Source organism: Artibeus jamaicensis, unplaced genomic scaffold (assembly GCF_021234435.1).
Source record: "Artibeus jamaicensis isolate MK-2021 breed Jamaican fruit bat unplaced genomic scaffold, CSHL_Jam_final contig_233, whole genome shotgun sequence".
Classification (NCBI taxonomy): domain Eukaryota; kingdom Metazoa; phylum Chordata; class Mammalia; order Chiroptera; family Phyllostomidae; genus Artibeus; species Artibeus jamaicensis.
This window is the reverse complement of record NW_026521486.1, coordinates 60,251,609-60,277,022: the sequence shown is the minus strand read 5'-3', so window position 1 is coordinate 60,277,022 and position 25,414 is coordinate 60,251,609. Positions and strand designations below refer to the sequence as shown.

Sequence of the window (25,414 nt, the reverse complement as noted above, 5' to 3'; positions counted from 1 at the left end):
CCCAGACATATAGACCAATGGGACAGAATAGAGAGCCCAGAAATAAATTCATGCCTTTATGGTCAATTAATATTGGCAAAGGAGGCAAGAACATACAGTGGGGTAAAGTTGGTCTATTTAGTAAATGGTGTTGGGAGAATTGGACAGATACATGCAAAAAAATGGAACCAGACTACCTTCTCACATCATACGCAAGAATAAACTCAAAGTGAATTAAAGACTTAAATGTTAGATTTGAAACCATAAAAATCCTAGAAGAAAACAGGCAGTAAAATTTTAAGCATTTCTTGCAGCAATATTTTTTTCTGATATATTGTCCTCAGGTGAGGAGAACAAAAGAAAAAATAAATAAATGGGACTACATCAAACTAAAAAGTTTGCACAACAAAGGGAATGATCAACAAAATGATAAGACAACACACTGAATGGGACAACATACTCAACGATACATCTGATAAGGGGTTAATAACCAAAACTTTTAAAGAACTTATAAAACACAACACCAAAAAACTCCCCTGAACAATCCAACTAAAAAATGGGCAAAGGCCCTGAATAGACACTTCTCCAAAGAGGACATATGGATGGACAATAGCCATATGAAAAGATGCTAATGTCACTAATGATCAGAGAAATGCAAATTAAAATCACAATGAGATATTACCTCATACCTGTCAGAATGGCTATCATCAAGAAATCAACCAACAACATGTGTTGGCAAGGATGTGGAGGAAAGGTAACCCTTTGTACTGTTGGTGGGAATGCAGATTGGTGCAGCCACTGTGGGAAACAGTATGGTGATACCTCAAAAGATTAAAAATGGAAATGCCTTATGACCCAGTGATTCCACTTTGGGATTATATCCAAAGACACCCTAAACACTAATTTGAAAGAATACATGTACCCCTATGTTCACTGTAGCATTATTTACCCCAGCCAAGATTTGGAAGCTGCTGAAGAGCCCATCAGTAGAGGAGTGGAATAAAAAGCCTTAGTACATAAACAATGGAATACTACTCAGCCATTAATAGAAGGAAATCTTACCCTTTGTGACAGCATTGATGGACCTGGAGAGCATTACACTATGTGAAATAAGGCACTCAGAGGAAGAGAACTACTAAATGATTTCATTTGTACGTGTAATCTAATGAATAAAATAAACTAACAAACAAATTAGAAACAGACTGACAGATACAGAGAACAGACTGACAGTTATCAGAAGGGAGCAGGGTTGTGAGGTGTGAAAATGTGAAGGGATTAAGGGAAAGAGAACAACTCATAGACACCAAGAGTATGGTGGTCAGCAGAGGAAAAGGGGGTAGGAGAGGTATATAGAAGAGAGTAGAGGAAGGATAAGTGGAGATGAAAGGAGACTTGGCGTGGTGAACACACAGTATGATATACAGATGATGTAGCATAGCCTTGTACACCTGAAACCCACATTCTTTTATTAACCAGTGTCACCTCAGTGAATTCACTGGTTGACGCTATTTTGTGAGGGGAGAGAGAAGAGGGTAGTGGAGAGAGATATATTGATTTGTTGTTGCACTTATTTAGGCATTCATTGATTGATCCTCTGTGTGCTTTCACTGGAGATCAAACCTGTGAACTTGGCATATCAGAATGACACTTTAACCAACTGAGCTACCTGGCTAGGATACTCTAATAAATTCAATAAAAATAAATTAAAAATTTTATAAGTACAAAATAAATGAGTAATCATTTTCCATCACTGGAAAGATGATCATTTCTAACAGAGGCAAAGGGAAAGAAATTAGCAATATTTCCATTTAAGTGTATGCCAAGAATTTTAGCAAAGCTTTTTAGGATGAACAATTAGATGAAGATGAATAAATAAATATCATGAGATACTGCCTTTCTAAGTAGACAGTAGGTAGTTTATCAAAAGAATTTAAGGTATGTTATGACTCCACTGAAATGAAATTAGCGAACACAGAGAACACATATGCATAGGAAGGGAATATGGCTAATGAAAATCACAAAAATAGTTATACCCTGTTTGGTGTAGGTTCAAGATTTTGCTTCAGGATTAATTGTACAGAGCAACATTTTAATAGAAAGAGCTCAGGTCTACAAAAGCCAATAAACCAGGATTTTGGTTGCAGTTTTGCTACAAAATAGCTTTATAACCTCAGCCCTTCTGACTCTCCACATGAGCCTCATCTATTTGAGATAACATGACGACAGGAGGTCTCCCTATAGCAGTGGTCCCCAACCTTACTGACACTAGGGACCGGTTTCAGAAAAGACAATTTTTCCACGGACTGTGGTGGGGGGATGGTTTCAGGATGATTCAAGCACATTACATTCAAGCTCACCTGGTTCCTAACAGGCCTGGACCAGTACAGGTCCATGGCCCAGAGGTTGGGGACCCCTGCCCCACTGGACCAAAATTAGGGGAAGAATCAAATCTAACTATGTACCTCAAACACCATGAAAACTGTGGAACAAAAGAAAAAATAGAAAGTAGAGGCCTGATCGCAGAAGGGAAAATGGACTGTGTAACTTAAAGGCTTCTTTGCAAGAGAATTTTAATATATCCCTCTGAAAAAGAATACTTGATGAAGCTCTGCGGAACTAAGATAGAATGGCATTTAGCAGTCTATCTGAAAAGAGCAATTCATAATACCACTCCTGTTTTTGTTTTCTGTTGGAGATTTACTATTTTCTTCTTCATCTTCAAGAGACAGTGTTAATGGAAGGGGCATTCATGTCCCAGATATCCAAGGGTGTGAGTCCTCCGTCTACCACTGCCCTGATCATGTGAACTTGCAGCAAGGCTGCATTTAACTCAGCTGGCCCACAGCCTCCTTACCTGTAGGGAAGGTGGTTGGACCATGTGATCTCTCAGACCTTTCCCATCTCTAAAATTCTGTGAGTCCATGATTTCAGAAATTAATCTTGTAACAACTTGATATCATAAGAATTTATTTTTTGGGAAAAAATATTGTATATACTATACTGCTCAGTGACTAACAGAGTTGATTTTTTTCAGTGCCAAGGTAGATGGCAGATGAATTTTAACCTAAAGGAAAAACCAATGTCACAACAAATTACCGGCACCATATTTTGCCATGTATGATGCACACCCAAGTCTTTTGTGCATTATACATGGGGTTATTATACCCATGTATAATGTGTATCTTTAATTTTCCCTCAAAAATTTGGGCAAAAAGGTATACATTATACATGGCAAATATGGTATATTCAGTAACTCCTGCTTCTGTTAATATGAGGCAACAAGTAGTACGCCATGCCATCCTGAAGATACAAAGTTCTTCCTAAAATTCTCTATGGGCAGTGAGGCCATAACTTATTGGCTTTGCTGCACAGAAAATATCCAGAACTGAAAAATGTCTGTGTGGTTTAGGGCACTGTTATATTGATGAATCTTAACTGGGATATCTATCACTCTAGTGACTTTTGCTCTCAAACTGATCACTGACTAATGAAGTGCTCATTAAGGAGGGAAACCCAGGAACTATTTGGTAGGTACAGGGTTGACACACTTATGGATTTGCAACATGCTTTTATTTTTGACTATTATATTTAGGTTAAAGTAGGGCATTAGTTATTGTTTTCAAAGTGCTACATTGAGCAGTGATTTTTAATGGCAATATAAATTGCAATTAGTTTCACAATAAAATTATTTAATGAAAATTGATTAATTTGTCAACTGTAATTGAAAAAATGATTTAAATAAATTTTATCAAAGTTAAAAAAAGAGACGCTGCTTCTGGTAAAGACAGCAGTGTAGGGAAACACGGTTCCCCTCATTGCACAACCACATCAAGATCACAACTATAATACAGAACCACCATCACTCAGAACCAAGAGAAATCAAGTTGAATGGAAGTATGACAACTACAGAATTGAATCCACACTCAAACGCCCTCAGACTCACTCCCTATGAGCTTCAGCACCAGGGTAGCAGCTTGAAAGGCACCAGTGGCATGTGGGGAGAAACTGAAGCATATGGTATCAAGGCAAGAGTTGGTGGACAATTTTCTCCCTACAGAAAGGCGGGCAAAGGTCAACGTCCCTTTTTTGAATCCTCCTCCATGGAGCTGGCAGGCTGGTACCATATCTGAGAGTCCATCAACCTGGATAACACTGTTTACCCTGCCCTAGACATCCCCAGAGACTCCATCCCATCCAACTACAGGCCAACTTAAGTTTTTTTTCCATATGAATGGCTGGTCTTGGCTAATGCTTCACAACTTCCTAAATCCTCTCTAATAAGCAACAGCCCACCTTCATACCGCTTGCTAAGTTGCTCCAAGCCCAGCATTAGCAACAACCACCCTAGATTCACAGTTTGGTTTTACCTGGGAATCTCTAAGCCCAGCACAAGAAGCAGCCATATCCAATTGTTTTATAGCTCAGGCAGGGTGGCTCTGGGCAAAACATGGGGAAGGGAGGTACTGACCTTGGCCTGCACCACTCAGGAAACCCCAGGGCCTGCAGACCCAGTGGACACTTATAGACCACAATGGAGCACCAACACCCTGCCCCTGCACAGCTGATCCTCCATGGTGGGTGGAAGTTGATGGTGATCAGAGCCAGTCCTTGCAGCTGAATGGGCTGGGTAAGATACTCCCATCGATCTTCCAACAAAAATCAAGACTGAACTACAAGAAGAGGGTATACTCAGCCCACATGAAGGGTGTACCTTGAGTACCCAGCTTGGGTGATGGGGAGGCTGTGCCACTGAACCCTTCAGGACACCTACAACATTAGGCTGTGCTACTAAAACAGGGAATCATAGCAGCTCTACCTAATATGTAGAAACAGAGGGAGGCTGCCAAAATGAGGAGATAAAGAAATGTGGCCTAAATGAAAGAGATCAAAACTCCAGAAAAAGAACAAAAGGGAGATAAGAAATTTATCAGATGCTGAATTCAAAACACTGGTTATAAGGATTTTCAGGGAATTAGTGAAGAACTCAACAGTATAATAAAGATTCAGTCAGAAGCTAAGGATTCACTCATTGAAATAAAGAACAATTTACAGGGAAACAACAGTAAAGAGGATGAAGCTGAAAATCAAATAAATGATTTGGAGTATAAGGAAGCAAAAAAACAAGTAGTCAGAACACTGAGAAGAAAAAAAAGTCCCCCTAAAATGAGGATAGTGTAAGTAACCTGTGTGAAAACTTCAAGAGTTCCAACATTTGCATCATAGGGGCTCCAGAGGAGAGGAGAAAGAGCAAGAAATTAGAAATCTACTCGAAAAAATAATGAAAGAAAAATTCCCTAATTTGGTGAAGGAAACAGACATGCAAGTCCAGGAGCACAGAGAATCCCAAACAAGATGGATGCAAAGAGGCTTATCCCAAGACACATCATAATTAAAATGCCAAAGGTTAAAGATAAAGAGAGAATATTAAAAGCAACACTAAAAAAGCAATTAGTTACTTACAGGGGAGTTCCCGTAAGATGTCAGCTGATTTCTGAAAAGAAGCTTTGCAGGCTGGAAGGGACTGGCAGGAAATATTCAAAATCTTGAAAAGCAAGGGCCTATAGCTAAGATTGCTCTACCCAGCACCAGCAAAGCTATCATTTAGAATTTAAGGGCAGATAAAAAGCTTCCCAGACAAGAGAAAACTAAAGGAGTTCTTCATCACCAAACCATTATTAAATGAAATGTTACAGAGACTTAAGAAAAAGATCAAAACTATGAGCAATAAAATGGCAAAAAATACATATCTACACTCAACAATTGAGACTCAATAGTTGAGTCTAAAAAACTAAGCAGTAAAGAAAAACAAAGACAGAATCATGGATACAGAGAGCATTTTCATGGTTGCAAGATGGAAGGGGGTATGGGGGAATGGGTGAAGAGGTGGGGGGATTAGGAAATACAAATAGGCAGTTACAGTATAGCTGTACTTTACAGTAAAGTACAGTATAGGAAATGGAGTAGCCAAGGAATATGCATAAACATGAACAACGGTTTGGGGATTGCCTGAGGGACTGGGGGGTACTGGGAAGAGGGGGGCACAGAGGGGAGAAACTGGGACAACTGTAATAGCATAATCAAAATATAATTAAAAATAAAAGTTAAAAAAGAAAAATGACTAATTTATCCTATAGAGGACAAATTGTTTTATGACTTATTGAAAAGAAACTGTTTCTATTTGTAACACAAGTAACCTTTATTTATTGATCTTAATCTGTGCTGGCTCTATTTCCAGTGGTTCCTAGAGGCAGTTTCTGATTGAAGTCTTTGAGTCACAGACAGGGGTTACTTGTTTCCTTTATCTCTAATGAACTCTTGACAAACATTCATATTCAGTAAAGTTTCTTGAGCCCCCTACTATGTATTACAAATAGACCTTGTCCTATTTGATTCCATTACACTCTAATTTACTAGAAATCCAATTATATGTTATTCTTTACTGATTTATACTAGTTCATTAGTTCATAAGGGTACTTTTTCATGATGGCAATAAATAATTTGGTGTAATTTCTGGCCACTTTGCAATTATTGGAGATTTCTAACATGAAATAAAAGTCATTTTTGTCCAGGTAACTCTAATTTTACAAAAGATATTTTCCTTTCTTGTTTCTCAAGTCCTTCAATTGTAGTAGGGTAAGGAGAAAGTGGTGAAAGCAAAAGTTTTTCAGAAAGTCCAGATTATACTCCATCTTCATATCAATGATTTGCTAATACTGTGAGGAGATCAAAGTGGACAGAGTTCCCTGCACAGGCAATGTGGTTTCATGCATCCTTCCCACCCTTTATTTTTAATTTCAGGTGTGAGCTCCACCAGGGAGCCTCCCTCCCCCTCCCGCCACACACACACAGAGTGGCTCTGTGCTTGCACGGGGCTGTGGAGGTCTCGGTCTGGCCTAGCACCCCTCACTGTGTATGAAAATACCTCACCAGTCTAGTTCATTTTTTTAAAATTTTATTTATTATGCCATTATAGTTGTTCTATTCCCTCCTTCATTCCCCTCCACCCTGCACACCCCTCCCCCATCATTCCCCCCTTTAGTTTATGACCATGTGTCTCAAGTTCTTTAGATTCTATATTTCCCATACTATTCTTGCCCCCCTAGCTATTTTCTACCTACCGTCTATGCTACTTATTTTCTGTACCTTCTCTCCCCTTCTCCTCCTCCCACTCCCCATTGCTAACCCTCCATGTGATCTTCATTTCTATGGTTCTGCTCCTGATCTAGCTGTCGCTTTAGTTTGCTTTTGTTTAAGGTGTGGTTCTTAATAACTGTGAGTTTGCTGACCTTACACTGTTCATCTTTTTTATCTTCTTTTTCTTAGATAAGTCCCTTTAGCATTTCATATAATAAGGGCTTGGTGATGATGAACTCCTTGCATTTGATCTTATCTAAGAAGCTCTTTATGTGCCCTTCCATTCTAAATGAAAGCTTTGCTGGATAGAGCAATCTTGGTTGTAGATCTTTGGATTTCATGACTTGGAATACCTCTTTCCAGTCCCTTCTTGCCTGTAAGGTCTCTTTTGAGAAATCAGCTGACAGTCTGATGGGAACTCCTTTGTAGGTGACTGTCCCCTTATCTCTTGTTGCTTCTAGGATTCTCTCCTTCATTTTAATCTTGGCTAATGTAATGATGATGTGCCTTGGTGTGTTCCTTCTTGGGTCCAACTTCTTTGGTACTCTCTGAGCTTCCTGGATTTCCTGGAAGTCTATTTTCTTTGCCAGATTGGGGAAGTTCTCCTTTATTATTTGTTCAAATAAGTTTTCCACTGGTGGCTGTTCCTCTTCCCCTTCTGTTACCCCTATAATTGGGATGTTGGAACGTTTAAAGATGTCCTGAAGGTTCCTAAGCCTCTCCTCATTTTTTTGAATTCTTGTTTCTTTATTCTTTTCTGTTTGGTTGTGTTTTTCTTCCTTTTGGTCAACTCCCTTGATTTGAGCCTCAGTTTCCTCTTCACTATTGTTTTCCTGTGCATTTCCCATCATTTCAATTAGTTTAGCCTTCATATGTTCCTCTAATTTGTGACTAAAATCAACCAGTTCTGTGAGCATCCTGATCACCAGTGTTTTGAACTGTGCGTCTGAGAGTTTTGCTATTTCTTCATCCCTTAGATTTATGGGCTCTGGGGCTTTGAGATCTTCTTGAGCCATTTTTGGTCTGTTCGCGCCCGTTAATTATGAGAAGCGGATCCTTAGGTGTTTACTAGGGTGGGACCGCCCAGGTTGCTGGGTTGTGACGCTGTATGTGGAGGTGGGGTCAGAGTGGGGAAATGATGGCCCCCTCTGCTGCCTCTTGCCACTGGGGCCTGCTAGGTCCCGTCTCACCACCTAGTCCCTCTCTGGTCTGTCTGTGCACAAATGTGGGAGCACAGTCAAACCGCCACCCTGCGCCCTCGCTGGGTACACTGGTCGCTCACTGGGTTACTCACTGGGTCCACCCATTGCAAGCCCACGCCTGGGATCCGCGCGCCTGAGTCAGTCAGACCAAGTTTTCCTCTGCAACCCCGCTTCGCCAGCTGCTGGCTTCGCCCCTCTTACCGGTCAGGCTGAAGAATTTGTTATTATCAGACTTCCGAAAAGTTCAATTTTCTGTGTTCTGGCTGTGTTTTCTGTTGCTAATATTTAGTTGTCTCTAAACTTGGTTGTGGGAGAAAGCACAGCGTCTCCACCTATGCCTCCATCTTGGCGGAAGTCTGAAATACCTCACCAGTCTAGTTCATTGATAATGGGGCTGTGTGTCTGCCACTGATGCTATGACTGATGCATTTCTAGGAACTATAACTTTGTTGAAAGGCACCTCTTGGCCATTTGATATTATTTAGATGCAACAGAGATGATCCTGTAACAATTTTAGAGTGGAGGCAAACAATGCTTTTAGTGTTTTCCATTTAACTGCTATAGCAACAGGGAACAACAGATTCTGAGGTTTGGGACAAATGTCGAATAAGTGCATTCTGTAAATACTAGCACCTTACATATCACAGCCTTTCTCACAGACTTGCTGGGCAGCCATGCTCTGAAGATGGAGAAGCCTGTCTTAAAAAGACAACCTGTTCCATTTCTGAAAAGCTCTAATGCCTAAGCTCAGGAATCTTACTGCTTGGGTTCCAATCCTTGTTTTACCTTTTAGCATGTTCCGTAGTTTTCTCCCCTCTAGTTAGAAATGGGAATAGTACCCACAATGTCAGGCATGTGCAGTGCTAACTGGCACACAATGAATGCTACTGCAATTCATAAAACACCTGACCCTTCCAGCATGTCTTTTAGGTTCACATGAAGCCTTGGCCCTGCTAGCGCTCACTTGTTTATTCTCACACAGCTGAGAAGCTGAGAGCAGAGGGCTGGTTTTTGTTTTATGGATTAAAGAAATGGAGCTGGAAAGAGACTTAATCTTTGCCCAAGAAGTCAACAGAGAAAGTGAGCGAGAGAAAAGATCATGCAGAAAGTCCTTATTTCAAAAGGGCACTGAGATAAAAATTTACTGAAAAAAATAGCCAAGAGTTGGCACAAAGAATACACATTAACCAGGCCACATGGAACATGGTGGCAATAGAAGTGGCAAAGGATCAAGGAGCTGGAAATGTTGAGGGGAAAGCTCATGTCTAACAAAAAGCCCAATGGATTTACTAGAATTTCAAAGCCACCTGCAGTTTCAAATACCTAATTCTTTTCAGGGAAATGTTTCACACGTCTTTGACATTACAATGTGTATTAAACATTTGAATTACAAGGTTGAACATACAAAATATTTAAGCTGAGGATATAAGACACTTGAAATCTTAAAATCTTAAAACCTTAAAAGCCCTAAAACCCTTAGAACTGCAGCATCAACTAAAATAGAAAGAATGATATAAAGTCCTTTCCTTTTAATGAAAAATAATTTGGAATTTGACACATATACCTCATGTCTCAAATCCAATACTAATCTTAGTATTTATTAAGGAGGAAGAGGAGGTAGAAGTGGAGCTGTTCAGCTGCACAAGAAGGATTTTTGGGTTGGCAAACTGCTTTGGAGTAGATGCCCATTCATTTTTCGATGCCTGTATTCTTTTCTTCTTTCAGCATTTTATTATAGTTTACTCTTATTTAAAATTTTTTTATTGTATATTTTTCACCCTTTAGTGCCCTTATGAGCCCATCCCATACTGCAGTCAACACTGTTGTCCATGAGTCCTTTTTCCTTTTTGCTCATCCCTCCACCCACTCACCTCCCCTCCTCCCATGGCTGTCATCTGCTTTCCACCTAGGAGTCTGTCCCCATTTTCCTTGTTAGTTCAGTTTGTTCATCAGATTCCATATATGAGTGAAATCATGTGGTATTTGTCTTTGTCTGACAGGCTTATTTCACTTAGCATAATGTTTTCCAGGTCCATCCTTACTGTTGCAATGGGTAGTTCTCGCTCTCTCTCTCCAGCCAAGTAGTACTCTGTTATGTAAATGTCTCATAGTTTTGGTTTTTTTTCCATAGTGGTTTTATCCACTCATCTCCTGATGGGCACTTGGGCTGCTTCCATATCTTGGTGATTGTAAATAATCACCAAGCAATGAACATAGGGGTGCAATGAACATAGGGGTGCTTATGTTCTTTTGCTGGTGTTTTGGATTTCTTCAGATATATTCCCAGAAGTGGGAACACTGGGTCAAAAGGCAGATCCATTTTTAATTTTTGAGGTTTCTCCGTACTGCTTTCCATAGTGGCTGCACCAGTCTGTATTCCCACCCACAGTGCAAAAGGGTTCCCCTTTTTCTACATCCTCGATGTAGAAAATTGATGAATTGATGATAACCATTCTGAGAGGTGTGAGGCAATATCTCATTGTGGTTTTAATCTGAAATTCTTTGATGATTAGTGATGTTGAGCATCTTTTCATATGTCTATTGGCCATCTGTATATCCTCTTTGGGGAAGTGTTTATTGAGGGCTTTTGCCCATTTTTAATTGGGCTTTTTTTTTGACATTGAGTTTTGTAAATTTTGGATATTAACCCCTTATCAGATGTAACAGTGAATGTGTTCTCCCATTCTGTGGGTTATCTTTTATTTTGTTGATGTTTTCCTTTGCTGAGAAAAACCTTTTTTAGTTTGATGTAGTCCCAGTGGCTTACTTTTTCTTTTGTTTCCCTTGCTTGGAGAGATATATCCAATAAAATACTGCTATGAGCAATGTCCGAGATTTTGCTGCTTAGAATTTTTATGATTTTGGGTCTAACATGTAAGTCTTTGGCCCATTTTGAACTTACTCCTGTGTGCAGTGTAAGAAGGTGGTCTAGTTTCATATTTCTATACCTGTAAGTCCAAGTTTCCCTACACCATTTTTATTGAGTAAACTATCTTTAGCCAATTGTATGTGCTTACTTCCTCGATGAATATTAACTGACTGTAAAGATGTAGGTTTATTTCTGGGCTGTCTATTCTGTTCCATGCCAGTACCATGCTGTTTTGATTATTATGGCCTTATAGTATAGTTTGATGTTAGGTAGTGTGATTCCTCCAACTTTGTTCTTCTTTCTGATGCATGTATTCTTGATAATCTCATTTTGGTATTCTCCTGAAATCTTTTAACTCCTAATTTTTCCTTTTTCTCTACATATAGCTGCAGAGGGAAATTCTATGAATATGCCTTGTGTTCTTCCTAATTGTATGCCTTGGTTCACATTGCTCTTTTATTGTTGAATGCCTTCCTTCCCCTCTCCATCTCTCCTATTACTGAAATCCTGTACATTTTCAGATATTTTCCTCTGAATTTTTCTCAGTCCTCAATATGGAATTCTCTCTTTGGGTCTCCAAAGCCCTCTGCCTAAACCTTTCTGTTGGAACATAATGGTCTGTCTTATAATCACTGATAAAAAGGGGGTTCTGCCTGGTCTGAGACTTCCTAGCTGTGTGACCTTGGGCAGTTGCTCAGCCTCTCTGTATGTCAATGACCCCATAAGACTGTTGGAAGAATTTAAAGACCTAATTATGTAAAGTGCTTAGAATCATACCTGACAAAGGTTAGCTGTATATTTAAATACAGAATAATGATAAACTAAGCCAACAATTTTAATTACCCAATTAAAAAAATCCCAATTAATATGCCTGTTACTAAAGTATTCTAATAACTTAAAAGTTGTAATACTATATTTCAGAATGCAATAGTTTGCATAACACAATCTGTCTGGAAAAAGTTCAGCCATTATTAATATAGCAAGAATGGTTTGTGTGACATCAATATAACCTGGCAGCCAAGGAGAGTGAACTGGAATGCACATGCATTGTAAAGGTGATTCACCTTCTGGAAGGCCTGCAACAACCAGAAACCTGAGAATGTTGAACGTGTATGGGCTGCAATCAACAAAGATCAGTGACTGACAGCGAAAACTAGAAGCTGATCTGGGAATTCCAAAAACTACTGTGTCTGAGATTTTGATGTGTGACCTTGGTATGAAATTGTTGTGGCAAAATTCATTCTGTGGCTTCTGCTAACAGAACAGAAGGAACAATGTCCTGCAATTGCTAGTAACTTGATTAAAACCACTACCAAAGAACAAGATTTCCTCAAGAAGGTCATAACTGAAGATGCATGGTGGGTCTACATGTATGGCTATGGTCTGGAAATGAAAACTCAGTCATCCCAATGGAAGTCAGCTGGTTCTCTGTGCCCAAAGAAGACATAGCAAAGTCGCAGCAAGATCAAGACCACGTTGACTGTGTTTTTGATTGGGAAGGTTTTGTTCATCCCAAGTATGTCCCTGCAGGCCGTACAATTACTACAATTAATAAGGAATACTGCCTCAATGTTCTTTGTTGGCTGAAAGATGCAATACAACAAAAACGGTCACAGCTATGGGCAACTGGTGATTGGCAGCATCATCACAACAAAGTACCTGCTCATGTATCACTATCACATCTCCTACAGAGATTTTTGGCAAAACATCAAATCTCCCAGGAGACTCAGTCCTACTACAGCCCAGATTTGGTGCCAAGTGACTTCTGGCTTTTCCTAAAACTAAAATCACCTTTTAAAGGGAAGAGATTTCAGACTGTCGATGAGATTCAGGAAAAAAAACAAGGCAGCTGATGGTGATTTGAACAAAGGATTTTGCAGAGTGTTTTTGAACAGTGGAAGAGATGCTGGGAGAACTGTGTGAGGTCCCAAGTTGCCTACTTTGAAGGTACAGAGGCAATGTTTCTTGCATCTTCTTCAATAAATATCTGTATTTTTCATATTACATTGTCTGGATACTTCCTAGATAGACCTCATGTATATCCTTTCAGAAGGATTCTTGGTATGAAACATTCTCTAGAAATTTTTTGTTTTTACTAAACTATACTTTCTAACACTTTTTCATATCTAAGCCAAATGAAATTTTTTTGGTTCATACTGTTTGCTTCTTTTAAAAGACAGTCTTATTTGTAGTTCATAAGCACCAATCATAACTAATTCTCAAATCTCTAAGAGAAAATGGAAATTCTAAGCAGGGGCTGGGGAGCACTTGGCTTCATTAATTAGCAGGAGGTCCTAAACAACATCTACATACAAAGTTTTTATCAAACAGTTGTCCTCACAGATCCTTGCAATGGAAATTTTATTAATCCCAATCATTTTGGTAGGAAAATGAAGCCAGGTTAAATGAGCTAACCTAGTTTCCAACATCAGCTTTTGTCAACACCATGATCAGAATTCAGAACTTGGCCGTGAGTTATCTAATCCCAACACCTCTCTTTCTTTCCATCGAAGTGTCTAGTAATAAAACCAGGGCAAGGATATACAGAAACACTTCTTCAGCCTGAGATCTCTAGAGTGCTTTAAAAGAGAAGTTTTCCAGGTGGCATCACAGCGAATGTGGTATTCCAAAGGGGTTTTCAATTTGGGAGTTGTTTCATATCCCTTCTGCCTTATTTCTCTTTGTTCAGTGTTTTGTTTTAAGTCCCAGACCTCTTTGTAGTCCATCTCAAAGGAGTGTATTTTCATTTTCACAGAAATATGTATTTCAAATACTTAAAATGCCCTTGAGCTAAAATAAATACTTAACCAAAAATAAAATTAAAAACTTCTTTGAGGCTCAGAGAAAAATATTCTGATAGGAGGTGGCAAGTATCTCGGGCTCTTTCGGAATGGCTTTTCGACCTTGCCTTGGGCATGTTTCTGTGTTACAGAAGAATGCATTAGCTCCCAGTTCTTGGGAGGCTCACAAAGCCAGCCAAAAAAGCTTTCTTCAGCAGTCCTCTGAGACGGAGTTTTCAAGGAAGGACTTGAAATAATAAACAGTGTTTTCCCTCCCATCCCCTCTAAAAAATAATTAGCTTTTTATTTTAACATTTTAAAGAGATATGTGGTTCAAAGATACATAAAGGCCAGAGAGAATATCTGTGCATTCAGCAACCATGTTTCCCAAATGACTTCTGTACAAGATGCTCAACAGCCTCTGGCTTTGTACTGGGACAGCTTCTGTTCTCTAGGTACTGAAATTTGGTAGGCAAGTCAGAGCTAGAGCTCAGATGGGAAAATCAAGGTGAATGGAGTATCCAGTAATTGAGTCTTGGCAGTAACCACTGTGCACGAATACACAGCTAAGCAAGTGGTGTTGACACATAAAACACTAACACTAATTGAGGGACTGTGTGTTCAAGAGACACCCCAATTGAACATATCGTAATATAAAAGTTGAATGCACAAAGTCATTCTGCTTTGCCCATAAGTCATTTTGCTATAACCCCTATCAATAGTCTGGAAAGCACAATCATGTTTTCACGAGTGTCGATCGGGACATGCAGTTTAAGAATTTTGCTCATGAGTTTTATCTGTGAGATCCGGTACTGCCCTTCCTCCCCCAGCCTGCCTTGCACATCCTTCCCTAAAGCAGCTGTCCAGTAGGGAATTGATGGGCCCCAGGGCAGGACCTGGGTTTAGATTTTAGATTTACTGCCTGTGTGATCCTGAGCTAATTATTCTGAGTCCCAGCTCCCATGTGTTAACACTGGGATTAGAAATACCTCCCCCATAGGGCTGCTGCAAGAAAGGAGTGGGGATAATGTGTTTGACTCCCGGTAAGAGGTAGATAAATCTTCATTTTCTCAGTTCTTTCCTCTTAATTTAATGGAACTTGAGGATGGATTACCTTCTGACTCTGGCTTAGTCATGCGTGTCCCTGACGTATAGACAGTGTGATAATCAATTACACATAATTAGCAATCAATTTCATGTGGACTTTATCATGTCATCTGTGTTAATCTCTATTAGAATTTGCTTACTGGTTTTTAAAATGCCAAACTTAATGCTGCAAGGCTAAAGCATTGCAAAGAAATACTAATATACGACAAATAGTTATTTTTCTACTAAAATCCACCATAACGTTTTAAGATTTCAGTATTAGGAGATAGGCCTCACACTTTACACCACTGTTTGATGATAAGCCCTGTGACAGTGTGACGAAGGCAAACTTTGTTTGGAATGTTCCCTCCAACCTTTCGTGTCCCTGTGATTAACCCAATCACAGCTTGTTCACTGGAATATTGCTTTGGCTTTCTTAGGGGAAGTTACTTTCCTGTTTCTTTTCACATAAAAGTAACATACACCCATTGTAAGGAACAACCATGTATATTATTTGTCATTACTGTTAATATCATCCCTGTTCTCCACCTTCACTCTGAGAGGCAGAGAAGAAGCTGCTTACCTTCCCCACCTCACTGATGATGACAGGATGGCACCAAGTGCTGACATTTATCAGGCATCCATGCACCCGACACTGTTCTGAATGCTTTACTATCCCATTAACTCAGCTTTATTTTTCCTTGTAGCATTTATACCTGCCGTACTACACATTTGTTTACTGTCTGTTTCTCCTCACTGGAACATGAATACTTTGAGAGGAAGTACATGGTCTGTTTTTATTCACAGCTATATTCCCCAGAACATCTAAAAGTGCCTGGCACAGTAGCAGGCATTTAAAAAATGTTTGTAGAATAAACAGTCTTTATTCTACAATGTAGGTGGGCCTCATCCAATCCACTGAGGGTCTGAAGGTCTGATGAGAACAAAAGGGCTAAGTAAGGGAATGTGCTCTCTCTGCATTACTGTGTTTGAGGTGAGACACGGTCTTCTTGTGCTTTGGACTTGAACTCAGGCTAGAACTTACACCACTGGCTCTCCTGGTTCTTTCCTGGGCCTTCAGAATTGAATTGTAACTATAACCTAGCTCTCCAGCTTGTGACTGTATCCACTTCTCCCTCCCTCTCTCTCTGCATGTGTGTATATATCTATTTATGTATTACATACATATATTCCCATCCTATTGGTTCTGGAGAAGATAGACTAATACAGATTGGCTAAGTAATCTGAAATTCAAATACAAGCTTGCTGTCTGCCAGTTCAGCACTTTTGTCTCTTAAAACACAGCACTCTCTGTTTTCTTAACCTTACTTTGATTATCTTTCAAAAGTTAAACTCAAAAGAAGTTAATTAGTGGACTAAGAAAGGGAGTCTGAGGATCTTGCTTTACCCTTTTATTTTTTAGTCCAGTGAGTTCCATCTGTTAGATCATTTAAATCAGTATTTCTAAGAAGTCAGGTTGTCATTGAGCACATGTTCAATTTTTCACATATGCTTTTGTTAAAGAAACTAATGTCATTGACAAAAAATACAAGTGAGTAGGTGATCAACTGTGTACATGCTTTGTTTTGTTAGGGAGGCATTAATATTTAGAGATTTTTGTTAGAAAATGTTTTCCTGAAACTGTGGCACAGAGATAAAGTGACAGTAAAGGGCATGGGCTCCGGACCTGGACTTGAGCTCCCACTCTACTGCCTGCCTGGGGCAAGCCGCCCTGAGCCTTGGTTTCCTTTTCTGTAAAGTGGGGATAATGATAGCAACTACCTCATAGAGATACTGTGAAGATTACATGAGATAATGCAAGTAATGTGCTTAATAAAAGAACTAGCACATACAAAATAATAAGTATGCTAGCTACTGTGACAGGCATAGCTAGTTCCCTACAAATACCTCCCTTTTGCTCTCAAATTAACAGAATCCCCAATTTGTAACTGCTTAGCAATGAGCTGGCAAGCTAACAGGCTGTAATTCCAGGCTTGCACGCAGCCTGGTGGGACCATGTTCTAAGTTCTGGCCAATGGGGCATAGATGAAAGTGTTCTATGACACAGTAAGACTCCTTCAGAGACAGGGGACCTGCCCTTCTTTCTTTTCTCCACTTCAGACATGCAGATGTAATGGCTGCAGCTCTAGGAACCAACTTGCATTCTAAAGACAGAGGTGACAACTAGGTTTCTCTCAACAGGGATTAGGAGGAACCTGATCTTGGATGCCTTTATAGAACTTCCATATAAGCCCTGGGTGGGCAATCTCTGAACTTCTTTTATGTGAGAGACACTATAAATCTCTATTTTGCTTATGTTTTTACTTTGAGTTCCTGTTACTCAAAGCCCAATTAATCCTAACTGCTGTGGCTGGCCCTTATGGTTTCGGAATCCAAGTGGATACTTTAAACTATTATGAGGCCCTGTTTCTGCAAATAAAGGCAAGGTTGAGGGGAAAAAAATTTAGAAAACCCTTCCTCCTCTTCCAAATGGTGCTGTGATGCTACAATCCTCTCCTCCCCACTCATGCACAAAACCTGTACTCAACAAATCTGAAAAACTTGGTTCATACCAAGGTATAATGATCTCTTCTTATTCTTCCCGGGTGTTTATATTTTATTTAAGGCAATGCTTTTTGATGTAATGGTTGGAATAATCAATAGGCCTATGGGAGAAATATTTTTGGGAAAAGAAATCCACACAAAGGGCTGCTACCCACCACCAAGGTTGACTACAATTTGACGCAAGAGTTCTCCACTGGTGTAAGGAAGTTTGTGTGCTCAGAATGTTCACGTTCAACTCCCAAGGAGTATCCAGGACTGACAGGAAGGAAGGAATGAACATCTGTCTGAAAAGGGAATTAAATAGCAGCCTCAATCTCCCCCTGAGGGTACTTACTTTATACCTGTGATTTCAGTAATCATTATTAAACCATTAGTTGTACAAATTCTATGCATGATACAACTCAGAAGGTTATTTGTTCATGGCAAGTCAATGGTTGAATAAGAAATCTAAACTACATTCCCTCAACTCCTGGTTCACTGTTCAGACACTCCTTACATTTTCTCATTTTCTGAATGTGAACTGAGTATGTATAATGCGTAGATTTCATTTAAACAAGACATAATTTGTATATCTGAATTTAAAGTGTAAGGGAAACTAAATGTCACCTTTCAGTGTAAAAGGTGTGTGTGTCTGTAATAGAAAGGTGTTTTTCAGGGCAAACTATGACCTCTGACCTCAGCTGAGCATGGTCTCTCGTTAAAGTAAAAATTTCCCCAAGATCTCAAAGTGTGCTATGGGCTATCTAATTAAAAACTCATTGCTTGTCTCTTCTACCCTAATTCCTCAACTGATTCTGAGAGGTTAAATGACTCTGACAGGGTTATTCAAACTCTGGTGACTAGTTCTGGAGCCTGGCTCCTTAAAAAAAAAAAAGACTAATGCTGATGAGAGTTTTGAGGAAATATGAGCTTGCTTGATTCAACTACATGTACAGTCAATCTGCTAAATATCTAAGTCCACTTGATAGGCTGACTCCAGGAAAAATCTCAGTACACACATCTCTCACTGAGATCAAATTTTCATAACATTCTACTGACTTCTCACGGTCAATGATCAAGTTTATCTTTGTCACTATTGTTTTGGCTAGTACTACTAGTTTCAGACCCTAATCAACAGGCTAGGCTCTGATGCCATGACAACTACCAGACTCATTTTTTAAACAATGCTCAAGCAAAGGGAACCACAAGGAACATGCCATGAAGCCTTCATCTTAGTTCAGTGGAAGATGATATTTTGTTTCTGGACACCTCTGAGGCACAATGCTCATTTAACTTTTAAATTCTAAATCCGGGATTTCTACAAATGGTTGATAGCTTTAGTTGTCAAAAATTAATAAATCACAGGCTAATAAATGGCCTTTATCATAAAAAATTCTACTTCAGTAGATACTTTTAAAATGTGGATATGACCTTATAACATGAGGCTTTTGCATGTAAAGTTAAAAGTTTCTAAAGGAGAAACTAACACAAAGAAATTGTAGATTAAATTAATAAGTATATGCTACATAAAAATATAAATGTATCACACGTGTACAAAAAATTGGAAAGTGAATTTTATAAGAATATCACAAATTTCATAAAAGTTTAAATTATGGGTTCTTTTAATTAGTGTCAATGGAGCATTTGAAGCACTTTAACTCACAAAACTGCATTTTATACACACTGATTTTTAGGAAAAAATGAGATTTGTAAATTGAGAAACATTTCAATACTAATTTTCATGTTTAATTTGCCCATAAAGAAAAATTCAAATGATCTTGTGCAATGAAAATGCAAATATCTACAGTCAGAACAAATCAGTATTATTCATTTCTCATTATTTCTCTCTCATAAAATAAAAACTCATTCAATTCAAACTCTTATAAAACAAAAACTCATTTGTTTTGTTAAGTACAAAACAAATTTGTACTTAATAATATGATCATTAAATGTAAAAAATTTACTTAGGCACATAATTAATTCCAACTTATAGCCTCATTGGTTTTGGTTTTCTTAATAAAATGGTTTCAAATTATTTAATTTCTTATGATTATATGCAGTAGCTGGAATAAAATTTAAATTCACAAAAGCAAATTATTGACAAAAATGGTACCACTCCCCAAAGTAATTTTAATTGAGTAAATCATTAACCAAACAATTTAACTGAAAAGCAGGGGGCAGGGTGGGAGTGGTAAGAAATTAAAGTACCAGAATAAAGCAACTCTAAATTTCTCAAATCCCATTTGGAGGAACAAATAGGAAGGACACAGGGACGAGAACTAAGGGGGGTGGAAATGGGAGGGAGGTGGGGAGCATGGGGGGGGGGAGCTGGGATGGGAGAAATAGACAAAAAACTGTACTTGAAAAATAACTAAATAAAATTAAAAATAAATAAATAAATAAACAAATTTCTCAAATCCCAGAATGGCTAATTTAAGAATGGCAACAATTTAAAATAAAATATTTAGAATTGAATATATGTACATATCACATATAATCCAACCAATTAAAAACATGTCATATTAGAACACCTAATAATCTAGTTTTTTATTTTATTTTTTTGCATAACTTTATTTTTATTTTTTATTTTTAAATATATTTTATTGATTATGCCATTACAGTTGTTCTATTCCCCCCTTCATTCCCCTCTGCCCTGCACACCCCACCCCCACCATTCCCCCCTTTAGTTTATGACCATGTGTCTCAAGTTCTTTAGATTCTATATTTCCCATACTATTCTTGCCCTCCCCCCATCTATTTTCTACCTACCGTCTATGTCACTTATTTTCTGTACCTTCTCCCCCCTTCTCCTCCTCCCACTTCCCTGTTGCTAACCCTCCATGAGATCTTCATTTCTATGGTTCTGCTCCTGATCTAGCTGTCCTCTTAGTTTGCTTTTGTTTTAGGTGTGGTTGTTAATAACTGTGAGTTTGCTGTCCTTTCACTGTTCATCTTTATCTTCTTTTTTTTAGATAACTCCCTTTAGCATTTCATATAATAAGGGCCTGGTGATGATGAACTCCTTGAATTTGATCTTATCTGAGAAGCACTTTATCTGTCCTTCCATTCTAAATGAAAGTTTTGCTGGATAGAGTAATCTTGGTTGTAGGTCTTTAATAACTGCATATACATAGTTACTTGAATGTGTCCTCTCCAAATTGGAGGGAGTGGCAAAAGGATATAATAGTATGCATTTATCCACTTTGTTCATCATTTCAACTGAACAAGCATCTGTCAACACCCTAGCTTGGAATGAGTTCTTATAAATGTAGTATTTCTACAAAGCATAATTCCAAACCAAAGATTCTTTCAAAAGAAGAAAGATTGTGTGCTTACCGTGTACAGCTCATTAAGAACCTTCATTAAATCCTCATGAAGTTGGAATGCAATCTCTTTGCTCTGTAATTAAGAAGAAATTAAGAAAGAATATTTAAAAACATAATAGGAACTTGTTTCTAAATTATTTACATCTTAAATCCACTGACCAAAAATAGAAGAATGTAATATATAATACAACAGAAGGCCAGCATGCCCTAATCTTTGACCAAAGGGCCCTTTCCAAATACTAGAGATTTGCACCAATGTTCACCATAGGCAAAAAAGTGATTGAACAGTCTAAATGGCTCTTCCAACATCCAAATCATCTATATCAAGAAGAGAAAAAGAGAGAAGCCCTGGCTGGTATGGCTCAGTGGACTGAGTTCAATTTCCATTCAGGGCACATGCCTAGGTTGCGGACCAGGTCCCCAATTGGGGGCATTCAAGAAGCAATGAATCGATGTATCCCTTGCACACTGATGTTTCTCTCCCTCTCTTTCTCACTCCCTTCCTCTCTCTCTAAAAGTAAATAAAATCTTTAAAAAAAAAGGAGAGAGAGAGAAAAGGTAAGTAGAATGAAGTATCATGCTTGCTCAGAAGTTGAGTTGCAGAACTAAAGTCATTACGAGATGCAATCCGCATCCTGTCTCCAAGGTTGATATTGTCACAAAGGAGTGTTTTGCAGGGTGATGACCAAAAAACTTAGAATCCAAAAGGGAAATTAATTCTCACTGTTCAAAATAAGAATTAATTAGACCGACTATAATTTTAAGAAAGCACTCCCAAAACAATGAATGACGCGGTAAGGCCACTTATGGTCTACATACTTTCACCTCTGTGTTTGTTATAATTATTTTCATTAAGACAAAAAAAGTTTTACTCTCTACTCAGTTGGTAAATTACAGCATTTATAATAGTCTTCTCTAGGTTAATTCTGAGAGTTTCATAGAAGAGTATCTGAATATTTTTTTCAGCCAAATCTGTAAGCAATTGTAAAGAAAATCGTATATCCCTTTTTTTTTCTGTTTTGGGTTCATTATGTAAGTCAGCTATAGAAATTGGAAAAGAATGTGCAGAGGGACTTAATTTACAGTTTGAGATACTAACAAGAACATTCACTGGTTCATTTACATGTGTGCCACTAGACTGTCACCGTTAGGGGTAAGGGTCACATCTTTATCAGCTGTGACCCCAGTGTCCTTCACGATGCTTGGGCACAAGGCCAGGATGAGGATGAGGTAAGTGAAGCCTGTGGGGTGTGGAATTTAAGAAGGCACTTGTCCTCACCCTGGCCCAGGACATGCTTGGGCTTGTAGGAAGCTTCCAATCAACACTTGCTAAGCGAATCTGTAATCAAGCTGAATCACTGTGTTTGTGCAATAGCTGAAGTAGTAACTATATTTGCTGAAGGCCTGGCCCCTGGTGAGAAGGCAGAAAGAAAAGGCCCACAGACCACTCCTATGAAAAAATTAGGGCTCTAATGAAACACAGTTCAGCTATGAACATAAGGCCACTGCATTGGGTCAGGCCTCCCTCCAAAAAGGCCACATGTGGCGAAGCGAAAATTCCTGTTAGACAGCATAGGGTGGGAAGACAACATCAAAGCACTACCTGAACTTTGAGAAATTCAAACTTGTTCATGATAAAGGGTGCTGTTGTTCATCAAGCTCCAAAAGCTTCTGAAATCTCTAAATTGAAGTTAGAGATTTTATGTGTGCTGTGTCCCTGTTACGTGAAGAGGTGGGTTAAGAATCACTCAAGAGTGAAAGTAAAGTCATAAGTGAGCAAATGAAGCCAACGGAAACTCACTTTATTTCTCCTAAATCTTGGTTATTCTGACTGTATATATTACACTACAATCTCCTATGACTTCAGCTTGGTGTTATTTCGATATCAGATTTCAATCAAGGTCCCAGGCCACCAATTCAGAACTCTCTAATGGGATCAAAGGCCAGCAAGTAACTAACTGCTCAGCTGCCCACATTTCAGGTAGCAAATCCAAAATGAAAATATTTTTTGTCTAAGAGTTTAGAACAAAAACAAAAACAAAAATTCCTTAGGACCAATTAGGACAAGCCAAGAATATTAAGGATCCGATTAAAGACAGGTTTGGATGACGAAGGAACTCCAAGGTATCCTAGGTCAAATATTTTAGAACAAACCAGAAGATTTTTTTGTATATTTTATTTAAAAAATTTAATATATTTTAAAAATATATTAATAGCATTGATTATGCTATTACAGTTGTCCCATTCCCCCCTTCATTCCCCTCCACCCTGCACACCCTCTCCCACCCACATTCCCCCTCTCTAGTTCATGCCATGTGTCTTAATTTCTTTAGCTTTTACATTTCCCATACTATTCTTGCCCTCCCTCTGTCTGTTTTCTACCAACCATCTATGCTACTTATTCTCTGTATCTTTTCCCCCTCTCTCCTCCTCCCACTCCCCTGTTGCTAACCCTCCATGTGATCTCCATTTCTGTGGTTCTGTTCCTGTTCTAGTTGTTTCCTTAGTTTGTTTTTATTTTTGTTTTAGGTATGGTTGTTAATAATTGTGAGTTTGCTGTCATTTTACTGTATATGTTTATCTTCTTTTTCTTAGATAAGTCCCTTTTAACATTAATAAAATAAGGGCTTGGTAATGATGAACTCCTTCAACTTGACCTTATCTGAGAAGCACTTTATCTGCTCTTCCATTCTAAATGAAAGCTTTGCTGGATAAGAGCAATCTTGGATGTAAGACCTTGCATTTCATGACTTGGAATACTTCTTTTCAGCCCCTTCTTGCCTGCAAGGTCTCTTCTGAGAAATCAGCTGACAGTCTTTGGGAACTCCTTTGTAGGTAACCATCTCCTTATCTCTTGCTGCAAAGAGATAAGGATTCTCTCCTTCAGGATTTTAATCTAGGGTTTTCCTTCTCCTAGTATTTTAATCTTGGATAATGTAATTATGATGTGCTTTGGTATGTTTCCCCTTGGGTTCAACTTCTTTTTGAGTCTCTGAGCTTCCTGCACTTCCTCGAAGTCTATTTCCTTTGCCAGATTGGGGAAGTTCTCCTTTATTATTTGTTCAAATAACTTTTCCACTTGTTGCTCTTCCTTTCCCCTTCAGGTACCCCTATAATTCAGATGCTGGAACATTTAAAGATGTCCTGGAGGTTCCTAAGCCTCTCCTCATTTTTTTGAATTCTTGTTTCTTCATTCTTTTCTGATTGGGTGTTTCTTTCTTCCTTCTGCTCCACTCCATTGATTTGAGTCCCAGCTTCCTTTCCATCACTCTTGGTTCCCTGTGCATTTTCCTTTATTTCACTTAGCATGCCCTTCATTTTTTCATCTAATTTGCGACCAAATTCAACCAATTCTGTGAGCATCCTGATCACCAGTGTTTTGAACTGTGCATCTGATAGGCTGGCTATCTTTTGGTCACTTAGTTGTATTATTTCTGGAGCTTTGATCTGTTCTTCTGTTTTGGCCATTTTTTTTTTTTTTGTCCTGTTGTGCCTGTTACATACTGAAGAGCGGGGCCTCAGATGTTCGCCAGGGCAGGTCAACCCAAGTTGATGGGTTGTGATGTTGTACGTGGGGGCAGAGTCTGAGAGGGAACAATGATACTTGCTCCATTCTCTGTGGGATCTCAGTCCCCTCCACCACTTCCACCAAGCAAACTGGGCTGTCCTGGTGCTCATTCCCACATGGGTAGGCTTGTGTACGTTCTAGGACCCTGTGGGTCTCTCCAACAAACTCTCCTGTGAGGCTGGGAGTCTCTCCCTGCGCCTTAATCCCCACATGTGTTTTCGATCAGTGTTTTGAGGCTTTATTTCCCAGTGATGGGACCCTGGGTTGCATGGTCTGTCTCACTCCCCAATTATGTGCACGTGAATGTAGGACAGCCGCCAAGTCAGCCAGCCACCTTGCACGCAGTACCTCACTTCACAATCGCGACCTAGCTGGGTCTGCCTATTGCTACCCCCAGCCCAGGGTTTGCCAACCACCACCTGTGTGCCCAGGGTCCGCCTGCTGCCATCTTGCACGCCCGGTGTCACCGTTTCTTGTGCCACGACCCCTTTCTGCTGGGCTGCCTGACTCTGTGCCACATACCAGTCTGGATGAATGTGTCTATTTCAGCTCCGTGGCTGTCCGACTTCCATACAGTTCAATTTTCTGTCAGTTCTGGTTGTTATTTTGTTTCTAAATTTTTGTTATCCTTATTTTGGTTGTGTGAGGACGCACAGTGTGTCTACCTACTCCTCCGTCTTGGCTGGAAGTCCTCTTTGTATATTTTAGATTTTACATGAATTCAGGTAATGAGGTGGAAGAAATGTACCACAAACTGTTCTGCCAAGCATACTCTTACATTTCTCTTTCACCTTTTCCCACACATCTTGAGATACAAAAATTTTTCCTGGAAGGCGATATAGTATAATGCTTAGAAGGACTCTGGAATCATAATGCCTGGTTCTTAAGTCTCAAAGACCTTGGATTCCTTTGGGCCTCAGTTTCCA

General features: G+C 39.1%; 1 protein-coding gene across 5 annotated transcripts in view; it reads right to left on the bottom strand.

Annotated features, from left to right (window-relative positions):
• SRGAP1 (SLIT-ROBO Rho GTPase activating protein 1) overlaps positions 1–25,414 on the bottom strand; it is a 277,168-nt gene that overhangs the window by 103,873 nt on the left and 147,881 nt on the right. For all 5 annotated transcript variants that reach the window (XM_053662053.1, XM_053662052.1, XM_037140307.2 and 2 more), the window contains exon 4: positions 20,931–20,993. In XM_053662053.1, the coding sequence (XP_053518028.1) occupies positions 20,931–20,993 (63 nt within the window). The remainder of the gene's footprint in view (positions 1–20,930; positions 20,994–25,414) is intronic.